At 43.8% G+C, this 12,682-nt stretch overlaps 1 protein-coding gene across 1 annotated transcript in view; it reads right to left on the reverse strand.

Annotated features, from left to right (window-relative positions):
* Positions 1 to 12,682, reverse strand: part of dhh (desert hedgehog signaling molecule) — an 81,532-nt gene that overhangs the window by 18,730 nt on the left and 50,120 nt on the right. The window contains exon 2 of the mRNA XM_067976326.1: positions 8,072 to 8,333. Coding sequence (XP_067832427.1) covers positions 8,072 to 8,333 — 262 coding nt within the window. The remainder of the gene's footprint in view (positions 1 to 8,071; positions 8,334 to 12,682) is intronic.

Genomic DNA, 12,682 nt, shown 5'->3' on the forward strand with positions numbered 1-12,682 from the left:
GGGTCATTAAAAAGTGAACAAAATTGTACTCAAATGGGTTTAATGCCTCAAATGTAATAGCTTGGCTGGTATTTTGCCCACATGGAGCTACAGTGAGTTTTGAACCCTGCAGGATATGTTTTATTTAATTTATCCACACTAAATGTAGCATTTTTAGTCAACGTTTTAGTTTTCTCTGGCTTGACGGAAAGTCAAAATCATTTACCACAGCAGATTCCTGCCGGGATGGGTGGGGGGTGGGGGTGTCACTGGACAGTGATCTGGAGCAGGAACTCTGGTTCATTTTCTCATCCTTAACCCCAAGGTTCTCAAACAATTGCATCACCCCCAAGATCAGCTAACTCAACCGAGACCAGGAATCAGACCTGGATCTGCTGGCCTGTATGGCTCAGCTCTACACTGGCTTTTCCAACTGAGTCATCAGGGGAGTCTGAAGTTAATATTTTATACAATAAAATGTCTCATTTACATTCAGTTGTAGCATGAGTAGTTAAATAGGTCAAGGTAGAAATATTACAAATGGCTCTTTATAAGCACTCCATTAAAAGGCTGCTCCAAAAATAACATTCTTGGCAAATTAGTTACCCATTTATCAAGATCTAAGAGCATCAGATATGTAAGTAGATTTCAATGTTAACTGCCGACCATTCCTGCTGACTGAATCTGTGCAGAAACACCTGGCTTGTTTTGAAAGCAGCATTCCACCTTAATCACACTCTAGATCACTAACAATTTGAAAGTGAATTATCAGTAAAATTCAGCAGTGACACTCTTACTGTGGTAACCGTTTTGCCTTTTAAAGGTGCTTCAGCAAATGTTTTGTCCCCCCTCCCCCTCAAAAGGTTCAGTGACCCCAACAGATCAGGACGTTTCCAGTTATGATCCCTGATCTGTGCCAAGGTACTTGATCTTAATAGTCAGGGTATACAACTGGCATCAGTGCCTCTGAATTGGGTATAATGACAGTTCAGAAGTTCGGTTGGTTTAGAAACAACCAAGGCCTAAACTCCTTATTGCTATCCAGCAAACTTTGCTGGAAATTAAGTGTGTGCAGATATTGGGTGAAGACAGGATTGGCTTGGTTGTGATGGCTCCAATAGTTGAATAGCTGTTCCACTTGGACTCACTGTTGTACCTAGGTCAGTATCTTCTTAGAAAGTTGATGATGAGTAAGCCTGATATAGAGCGCTAGAACATCAATGTGGCTGGCATGAGACAAGCTGCCCTAAGAAGGTCCTACCAAATGCTAAAGGCAAATGTCTGTTGTAAACTTGGGTTGACAGCTGCTGGAAGGCACTAGCTGGGGGGCCAGGCAGGAAAACACATGCTCATATATCTAGGGCTTGTAGCACCTTCAACCTGGCAGAATCACAGTTCAATAGAGTATGGTGTGTGTCCATACTGTGGTCCGGAGGATGGTGGCACTGTGCTCACACATTTCATGGTTAGTGGTGCTGCTCACTGTGCCACTCGTGAGGATGTTCCAGATACCTGCTGTCCACGCTTCTCAGTTGTCTAACAATTAACTACTGACTATCCTCCTTTGGGAGGCAAGAAAGGAGGAGGTGAGCAGGGTCCTTTGGGGGTTCGGTGGCTCTAAGATGACACGCCTGGCAACGGAAGTTCAGAACCAAGTCAACCCCGTGACAGACTCGATAATCTGATAACAGAACCAGGCAGGTCTGTGGTATTCCACAGCACTGTTGATGATTGACCCGCTAACCTGGCTCACTAATGGAGCCTGGGGAGGGTAAGACCCGGCAATGGAGGCTGACAGTCTTCCCATTTGGCCTCAGATAATCCTGCAAGTGAATGCCCTAGTTGGTAGAGTGATCCTATCTGGACAAGCAGCAGGAAGCTACTAGTGCTTTGTACTGGTAAGCTGCACAGTTTTAGCAGTTAAACTCCTGCAGTAGCCCAGTACCCTCCCAAGCCTCGCCTTTGCCAACAAGCATCAAAGTTCTCGGGACTTAAATAAGACGATTGTTTCTCTACGGGGAGAGAGTGTGCACTCTGTATTGGGCAAACAGATGTAGGTTTTTCAGTAGTTTAGTTTCGAGATTCAAACATGACAATGGGCTTCTGAATATGCCAGACAACCAGTCGACCCCTCAAAAAACCCTAGTGATGGTTTAGTGGGCAAGGCACTACTCATTGTAGAACCAAGTCACACAAACTAGAAGGTCACAGCTTCGATTCCCAATCTGTGCTGAGTTAGTTAGGACATGATAATTCGGCTACACTCACTGAATAACCTGCAAACACTCACTATCCCGAATCATGCATGAAAAAATGGCCACTTGGGTATGATACCGGGGACTGCTGGCTCCCATGTAGCCATAGCCCAGCATGAGTCTGAGCCCTCAGTAGAGGAGGGGAGAAAGTGTCCGTGAAAGAATTTCTCAATGGTGATGCCCTGTGCACTCCACCGTGGAGTGGTAGGATGTAAGCTAATGCCTGCCAGCAAGTACTTCGCCTTAGCTATATTGTTACGGGAGGGAGAGCAGAGTCAAGGTGGTTCCCCAAAAGGAGGGAGGGTCAGCAGAATTCTCATGCACTTCCTAGAGGCCAGGAAGTTATAGGAGTATTAGCACATGGATGGAAAAAGGTTGTCCACCCCCCTCTCAGTCACAATACTTCCTATTCTTCATAACGTCATAAGGGACACACAATAGCTCCAACTTGCCCTAGTTCTCAGTCCTGGGTGGGCCGTGTGCAGTCTCCAGCAGCAGTAGCAGTCTTATCAGCTGGATTTAAACCAACACATATTTTAAATCCTTTTTAAAAATCACTGATCATTTACAGTGCATCCAGATGCTACTCCACTGATTTTGAAACACCTCATGCTTGTCTAAAACGGTTAAGTTAGTCGCTTAGTTGGGTTGAACCCCAGAATTCACTGCTTTTAATGCTTGCATATACCTAATGAAAACAGCAACAGATCTGTCAAAAAAAGCATCCAGGAATTGTCTTGCTATACATAAGGAAAAAAGTTACAAATGTTCCTCCTTGTACATTTTCCTGAATTTGTGTGTAAACCCTCTCCTTCTCCCACCAACAAATATCTGGGAGGTTCTTATTTCAGCAAGGGAAGCATTAGCTGTGGGAACGAGAGGGCCATCTTAAACTTTCCACACCATTGCACAAGCTGCTAAATGAAGGATTCGGGCCTTTGAATACAGACAGCCTTGTTGAGGATTTCCATCGTCCAAGATTTACAAGAATTACTTCATGTATTGTTATTTTTCCCTCATCCCCATTTCTAATGAAGTTATTTTCTGTTTTTAATTTCCGCTTTCTTCTCTTCTCTCCCTGGCGCTCTCCCCTGTTACATACAAATCCTTGGCAGTGAGGTGACCTGATCCGAGCCCTCTAATTGTCTGCTGAGAACATGCCCAAGTGCAGCACGAGTCACATCTCCCTTCGATCATTCCTTGCCTCTGCTGGAAATGTCTCACCGCGTCTTGTCTAGTCTATCAAATCAACAGAGTACTGTAGAATAATGGGAAGAAGGTTTGAACCTCCATTCAACTGAGCTATGCGACACAAGGAGCTGCTGAGTGAAGTCCAGTTATCTCCCTCATTTTGGGGAGGGGGTGGAGGGAGAAAAGAAAAAAAAATCATAAGCAAGCAGGAATTTTCATCGGTTTACAGTCTTTCCCCTCTGCAGCAGTTTGGAAGCAGGCATTCTAATCTGCCATCTTAGCCAAAGACAAAATTTAGCCAGAGCGTCAGAGGGGAGAAAACAACTTTAAAAAAAAGTTGTGGCACTTACAGGTAAAGACTCCAAAACCCATTTTGTTGAGTGAAGCTGTCTTTATTGGTATTTTTTTCCCCTCCTCTTGGGTTTATCTGTGCTGACACTATCTTGGACAATAGGGCAAGTGGCTGATCAATTCCCAGGCCATGCCAAACACTACTCTGATGTCTGCTGCACTTTAGTGGCTTGAGGGAAGTGCCTGACCTCAGGAACTCGGTAGGTGGGAAATCATGGACATGAGCCTGGCTTCTACTCCTCCAGGCCACTGTGACTTAATTCACTTCAGTAAGGGGAGATATCAGTGGCACAGGTTGGAAGTTTTTCTAATTTGGGCACCAGTGTTAAAATTATATATTCCCAGGTCATGTAGAGATCAGGGGGGTTTAAACCAACCCCACCCCCCATTGTAACTTCAGCAGAAGATTGGCGGAAATCCTGGAAACATGCTGTAAACGGCCATTTATACATTTTCTCCTGGGTTTCCGCCAAAGTTATGGTGGGAGATTGAGAGAACCCCTGCGGAAATCGTACCCTCAGATAAGTAAAGCCCAACAATGTGCTGTAGTCTCAACCCCCTATGGCATCAGAATGAATTTTTTTTTGCTGCTTATAGCTATCCAGATAGTGGTAATTCAATGCCAATCAGTGTTGAATTATGGACGGTTCCATGCTTAGACCATGCACACATGGAACTGGGTGAAGACTGCCCAAACTCTTTACAGCCAGCACAGAGGAGAGACTTTCATCCGATTGCACTGCTGGTTCTTCCTCCCCCCACCTTCTTCCTCTAGACGGTGCTGGCACACATTGAGGTACGGTTCAATGGATCCTGGCTGCCATCCAGCACCTCGTTCATGAGGCCATTCTTAATGTGTCATCTTAACTAGCATGTGCCAGTCGGATATTCGAAGTGCAATCCTCTCCCCACCCAGTGTCCACAGACACACATGCATGTTTCAGCAGAGGGCACAAGATAGTGATTAGGAATGGGAACATTAGTTTTTCCTCCCCTCCCTAATCCAGGGTGCTGAGATCAATTGTAGTGTTCCACCACTGCTCCAGATAACTCTCAAAGGGAACTGAACTGGGATATTTCTGGTCTGTATGGCTCAGCTACTCACTGGATAAACTCTCTAACCCAGTGGCAGAAGGTTCTGAACTGGTTCTTAACAGGTACTGACTGGATGGGCTTTTATCTGGAAGGAGAAATGCCAGTGGAATCTTCAAAGGGTTAAACATAAGTGACATTCCATTTCCGTGTCAGGGCAAACTTTACATCAAGGATAGATCTATATCACCTTCTCGTATACCTTGGATGCCAGTCAGCAAACTTGCCAGCACTACATACCATTCACAAACAGGATGTCAAGGTTCTCAGAGCAAACATGTCTCATAAAACTGCAATTGTAAGCACAGTGGAGTTAATCTCTAGATATCTTAACATTGTGGTCATACCTTGCCATAACCAGACTAAAATACAAATGAAATACTTGGGAGAAAAATGCTTTGATTCATTGCTTTGTAAAATAAACAGAATAGGCGTCAACGTAAAACAAAAGGTTATGAGGCAAAAAAAACATTTAAGAAAAAAAATTGGTCTCCAAGCATGCTGATTATAGTTTGTTGCAGAAAGATTTTTTTTGTCTCTCCAGGAAGGAGAAAAGAAAATTCAAAAATGAATTTTTAATCATGTCAGCAGCCAGGGGATCTGCAGAACCGCCAGTTGCTGGGAGTTCGAAATTTTGGGGACATAAAAAAAGTTGAAAGAAACTTAGCTGCCGGGTATACTACATACTGAGGATAAGAGCAACTAAAATCTTCATTCCCCTGTCTAGTATGATCAAAGTCTTTATGAAATTGAACAAACCAGAACTTGTGAAATCCAGGTTAAAAGTAATGATTTCCTCAACAATGTTCCTTAATCCCAGAGAAGCACCCATGTGAATTTTTCCCCTTTTCCCATTCCAGCCATCTTGAATGAGATTGCGCATAGAAAGACTTGCATTTCTATAGCGCCTTTCACGACCTCAGGACGTCCCAAAGTGCTTTACAGTCAATGAAGTACTTTTGAAGTGTAGTCACTGTGAAATGGCAGCCAATTTGCACACAGCAAGGTCCCACAAACAGCAATGAGATAATGACCAGATAATCTGTTTTAATGGTGCTGGTTGAGAGGTAAATATTGGCCAGGACACCGGGGAGAACTCCCCTGCTCTTCTTTGAAATGGTGTCATGGGATCTTTTACGTACACCTGAGAGGGTAGACGGGGCCTCAGTTTAACGTCTCATCGGAAAGACGGCACCTCTGACAGTGCAGCACTCCCTCAGCACTGCACAGGAAGTAGCAGCCGAGATTTTTGTGCTCAAGTCTCTGGAGTGGGACTTAAACCCACAACCTTCTGACTCTGAGTGAAAACACTACCATTGAGCCACGGTTGACACCGTAACTTGGTAGTTTCCCTTGAAACCCAGGAGGATATAACTGCTGGAAGTTTATCAAATCACTTCTGTATACTGGGAACAAATCAGAAATTGGAACAGAATGAGGCTGGATTCAACCAAGTGTGATCTAGGCGCAAGACAAGAATAAAATTTTTTTTAAAAAAAGCTGCAAAAATGAATACACAAGATAAACAAATATACAATAAACCTGATGATTACACATGTCAGAACTTCAGATATGCTATGGTTTCTGTTGAATACAAGTGTTAAGTTCATCTGCATGTACAGAAACATTGTCTAGCAGGAGACCCCCATCATCTTAACATGGGTGCTAGCAACTAGCACACGACCGCAGAACATTTAGATGACTGTCGCCATGCACAGACAGACATTCTACCAACTCTGTACTCAGAGAACCTGCAGCAGCTGCTAGCCAAATAATATCATTGTGTTGCAGCCTGTTGGAGCACCAACACACTGTGCAGTGGAGTGTTGGGCCACTTGTTCAAGTTCTCTTCCCCAATCTACTCTATTGAGTTCCCAATCTCAGCAACACTCTTGTGGGGAGGTGCTGAGTGGAGGCTCAAGGTAGGTAAGGGATTCAAAAAAAATCAAGAGGTTCATAGCTGAGCTGCTCTTGGGCACCACCTAGTGGCTGGGGAATAGATCTCCTTTTGGCCCGTTGGTACATGCCCCAAGAAGGCTGGGACCAGTGAGAAAAAGAAAGAAAAAATAAAGAACTTGCACTTGTACAGCGTCTTTCACTGCCTCAGGACATCCCAAAGCGCTTACAGCCAATGAAGTAGTCACTGTTGTAATGTAGGAAACGCAGCAGCCAATTTGTGCACAGCAAGGTCCCACAAACAGCAATGTGATAATGACCAGATAATCTGTTTTATTGATGTTGGTTGAGGGATAAATATTGGCCAGGACACCGGGGAGAACTCCCCTGCTTTAATTGAAAATAGTGTCATGGGATCTTCATTGTCCACCTGAGAGGGCAGGTGGTTTAATGTCTCATCCAACAGACAGCACCACTGACAGTGCAGCACTCCCTCAGTACTACACTGAAGTGTCAGCCTAGATTATATGCTCAAGTCTCTGGAATGGAACTTGAACCCACAACCACAACTCAGAGGCCAGAGAGCTACCAACTGAGCCACAGATGACAGAAGACAGACTCCACAAAAAAAGTTGCTGATTGCATCTGACACAACTAATTATATATTATTGTTCAATTCACAAAGCAACAGAAATTTGATCAATTACAACCATCTTAAAAAAGTAAAGAGGACTTATGTTTTCCTCAATCTCCCTAGTTTAATTTCTTTTCTCTGGTTTTGTATCACACACAATTTACCCAGAATGACTGTGGCAATTTCCTGGGCGCAAGTTTCCACCCACTCCACTGGGGAACTTATTCACCATTCTTGCCTTCCTTACAATGGGAGGATAAGGCTTTCCCCACCCCCCCCACCCCGCCCAAGATTGGGAAATAGCCATGTGGGGAATCTCGGGAGCAAATTCATGTTGCGTCATTATCGAGATACGACACTTGGATGCAGCAATGCACTGCCCCAAGATGCCTATAGAGCAGTGCTTCAGTTTTCCGATTTTCTCCTCCTGAGATATAGTTTCACAGGTGCCAACAGCCTCTGGTGCGATTCTCCATGTGCGAACATGGCATCTTGGCAGGTTATCTGACCATGCATGTACCCACTAAGCACAAGGGTGTCCAATGGCTTAATTATTCTTTGATGAGATTTTGGCAATTGATGTGGATTCGACTTTACACACTCATGTAAAAAGCACTTTGAAGTATTCCACATCTGAATCCTTTTGAAGTCCAGAGGAAGCTCTGACTCTTACCTGATTTCACTGAACAGTGAATGTGAGCTTTTGACTCATAATAAACCCAGTCAAATCCCGCCTCCACTGCCAGGCGGGCCAGCATGCCATACTTTGTGCGATCCCTGTCAGAGGTGGTGATGTCTACTGCTCGACCCTCATAATGTAAGGATTCCTTTGAATGATGTCCATCCTCGTCCCAGCCCTCTGTCACTCGGAGCTTCACCCCTGGCCACTGATTCATCACAGAGATTGCCAGTGAGTTCACTTTATCCTTACAGCGCTGAAATTCAACAGAAATAAATATACTCGTTATTATCTGCACGGTATTGCAGAACAAAGTGGTAGAGTCTGGGGCTAGTCTATCTCTGACAGATGAGTTATTTCCAAACTTTCAATACCCCAACACAGAAAAAGCAATTGGTCGCTAATTGAGATGTCACTTGCAACACATGGTCTTCCAAGTGTTTTCCTGGTCTGAAATGTACAGATCTGTAAATTCCCCTATTCAGTCCCTAGCCCGTGCTGAGTTAACTGATCTCAGTCAGCGTGACAGTGGAGGCACTACAATTGGTCTCTCTCGTAACTCCTGTTGGGGGACCTTGGGCGAGGGCAGGTTTGGGCTCAGCTGTGGTGCTCTAGATCTAATAGCCCTATACTGTCTAGGTTCGCACATAAAGTGTTGCCACTTGGGTGGGCTTTGTCAGCAACTGTGGAACCATATCCCAGAAGGAGTATTTGTCTTCGAGAAAGGAGTGGTAAGGGAACAAAAATGTAAAAAAAACAAAAAGAAAAAAGATGCCACATGCAAGACTGCTGTATGAGCCTAATTAATGCACTATGCCTCAGAGATGGCCTGGGAGCAGCCACTGCCACACACAATATGGCAATAGCCAGATTATCAAAGGTCTATTCTAAAGCACATGATTGGGTTGAATTCTTCAGATCTGAATGTCCTCAAAATTACTTATTTTACTTCTGATCACATGATAAAACATCTACCAGTCACTGAAAGGTGGTATGGTCATTAAACCTTCTAATATAGGGAGGTGTGCTCTAGCAAATGGTCTCGGACAGGTAATGGAGAAATATTTTACCATCAGATGGATTGAGCTAGCTGCATGATGATCCTTAGTAAAGGATTCAAGGAACTGTCCCACTCTCTGTGAAAGAGACAATCGAAACTGTCAACATTATTACAAATGTCACCAATAGTCTTTAAAAAAATGATGGTATGGAGTGGGGGGGAGCAGAGAAATTCAAATGCTTTTAGCAGGATTGCTCAGTGTGAAGTGATATTTGGGTGGTAAATCAGGGGTTTGATTACAATATGCAATCTGTACTAGGGATATTTCAATATTTTGGGATATGTACAGACATGATCAAAGAAGCCCACCCTCCATCACTGACTATTGCACTCAGGAAGCCCTTAAATATTCACATGGACTATCAAAAGTCAGGGCTATATTTTTTAACAAGAATATTGTGATTGAAGACTATTTGTAAGCACCTTATGGTGGCACAGAATATTGGTGATCTAACACACAATGACATGTTCACAGTTCCGATCCCCATGAACCTCCTATCCTCATCGATAGGAGTTTGTCATGGCGGGGGGTGGGGGGGTGGGGGGGGGGGGGAAGAGAATGCTGAGCAGGCATTAGGTGCCTACCCACAGGGAAGGAGAGGGGTAAGCTGGAGAGTGAGACACTCCATACCACATTCCCAACAGCTAATCAAGAAAACTACTAACTAGATTTTATTCGAACAGTATTTCTCCCCTCGATACGGTTTCGTTTATTCATCTCCCAGTTTTCTCCCATAAAGTCACATTAGGTTGTGGATTCACAGGCACTGGGTGCCCTCTAATACCTTACCCACGTGAGCCTAAAGAGTGAATCTTGGAAGACTATTCAACTGGCAAAGTGGGGGGGAGGGGTGTATCAGAGCCAAGCCCAGTCCTGTATCCACCCAATATTCACCTATGCACACTTTCTAGCAAGAGCCACTGACCAGCGATCAGGAACGTGGTTTCCCTCCACCCTCCTTAGCCAGAGGTACTGAGGTCAATCTTTGCACATTAACTGCTTCCCCAGAAGAGGTGAGCGTCTGTATAGCTCCATACCTCACCAGACTAACTGAGCCTCCGGGGAGATTAAAACACTTTGCATATACTTGTGGAGGTTTAACTAAAATATTACACCACATACAGAATCATAAATTTCAGGACAAAATGAAGCACATCATTCCTGTGCTAGTACTTGCATCTCCACTGGAACTATCTAGTCTAATCCCATTTCCCTGTACCCTTCATATTTGTCAAGTGAAAAGAATCATAGAAACTTTGATACATAAGTAAATTAGGACTTGCATTTATACAGCACCTTATCACATCTCAAACTCCTCAGAGCGCTTCAAAAGTGCCATTATAATGGCAAATGCGGCAGCCAGCCAGCCAATTTGCGCACAGCAAGATCCCACAAACAGCAATGAGATGAACGACCAGTTAATCTGTTTTTGGTTGAGGATGGAATGCTGACCAGGACAACAGGAGAATTACTTGTTTTTCAGTCTTTAACATTCATATAAACAGGCAGGCAAAGTCTTCCATTTAATATCTCATCAAAAGGATAGCTCCACAGACAATAAAGCACCCCCTCAGCACTGCTCCGGAATTGGATTATGTGCTCAGGTTTTGGTGGGGCTTGAACACACAATCCTCTGACTTAAGGCAAGAGTACTACCAATTAAGCCAAGCTGATAAAGGCCATATATGATGCAGTGTCCAAGATCAAACCCAGGTCTCAACTGGCAAGTGAAAATTCTACAACTCCAAATACACAATACACTCTTGGCAGTCCATTAAAAGTCTGCAAAATATACTATAGCTGGATCAAAAATATTTAGAATTGCTTCTCCTGTAGTATTTTATTTCAAAGCCAAGTCTCATTAGCAGGTATTCATGTCCAAATAAGGATTGTAGTCTAACATGATCTCAACAGCTGTTGGATAATACACCAGGTGCAATGCTGTACTATATTATATCACAATCTATCATCAGATTCCATACACCAATCCATTCTCTAGTGATTAGTTTTTGTTTAATCTGGTTGTATTTTATAACAAGACCTGCCCAATGTCATAATTCCTCAGTTAAAGCACTTCAGCTAGCCACAACGAAGTTGAACTTAATATGCAAACTAGTCATACTCATGGCCAGGTGCGCAAGTTTCAAAAGGTACAACCTGGGACTGCAAATTCATAGGACTAAAATGGCAGAATGCCAGGTGCACCTGACATTGTTAGCTAAAAAATTTGAATTTAAAAAAATCTTGGGAGGAAGTCTCAAGGGCCAAGCATGCTCAGACCTCCAGGCTGAAGAAAATGAAGTCCTTTGCCTTCTACCCTGCAAATATGCAGTACACGTTAAAAAAAACAGAAGAGATATGAAGCCGGTCTACCACACAAAGATTACATTTATTCATTTCAGTACAAATTCACAATCCAGTTTACTCACTCTCTCAGGGATTGAAATAGGTTATTTGTTTCCCCCTTTCCTCCCCTAACAAAGGTATAATTTCTGTTGGGGGATGAGAGTTCCAGACCTCACCCAAGTGGTCATTCTTTATCTACTATTTTAGACACGGAGTGGCATCAGGTTATTTGACTGTGGTGGGCATCACAGCCAAGACCAATCCTCTCCTTGCCCAATATCCACTCACATGCACTTTCCAGCAGGAGTCAGCAGATTGTGATGAAGAGCAGGAATCCTGACCGATTTCCTACCCCACATCCTACTCCCTAGCCCAGGGTTGCAGACGTCAATAGTAGCAGTCCTGAAAGCGGCTCAAATAACTCAACACAGTCCAGACATCAAGCATGGGACCTCCCTGGTCTGCATGATTCAGTTCCACAATGAGCAATGCATTTACAAACAGGGAAACATTTTAAAGTTTATTTTCTCCCCAAAGGAATAGTTCCACAGGCACCTCCCAGTACCTCAGGCTCAGGTGGATGTTCTTCAAATGAGCCTGGACAGGGAGTGTCAGCAAGCTTTGACTTTAGGGGACATCAGAGCAGAATCTGATTCTGTCCTCACTCAGGGAGTGACATTTCTGTGCTTGCTAATTTTAGCAATAAAGTGGGTAAATAAAGTTTTAAAAAAGTGGTGTAATGTTAGGAGAAAGCAGCAACTGCTCTATGTGTTCCCACCTCCTCCAAAAAAAAACTTCTAAAAAGATTATTGAAAAGCTTATTTTTGCTTGGTAATTCTGCAAGCGTGAAATTGAAAAGTGATATTTTACTCCACATTAGACAACACTTTAGTGAACTTAATGAAGGCCAACAGTTGGAAATATTACCACAGCAGTGACAGAAGTGAACAGTAGAGTTTTCTGCCCGAGACCATAGGTGTGGCAGCCATATCACATTAGAGGAGAAGAGGGTAGATCAGGAGTGCAGAGGAGGTGCACAACTCACAGAAGTGACCCCCAGTCATCAGATGTACCACAATGGTCAGCAACCTAATCCTGACTTGGCTCATTGACCAATGAGGCTGTAACTGAGGTGTGCCAGCTAGCCCATGAAGACCTGCAGAGACAGATAACTATCTGCAATGCACTACCACTGGTA

Source organism: Heptranchias perlo, chromosome X (assembly GCF_035084215.1).
Source record: "Heptranchias perlo isolate sHepPer1 chromosome X, sHepPer1.hap1, whole genome shotgun sequence".
NCBI classification, from domain to species: Eukaryota; Metazoa; Chordata; class Chondrichthyes; order Hexanchiformes; family Hexanchidae; genus Heptranchias; species Heptranchias perlo.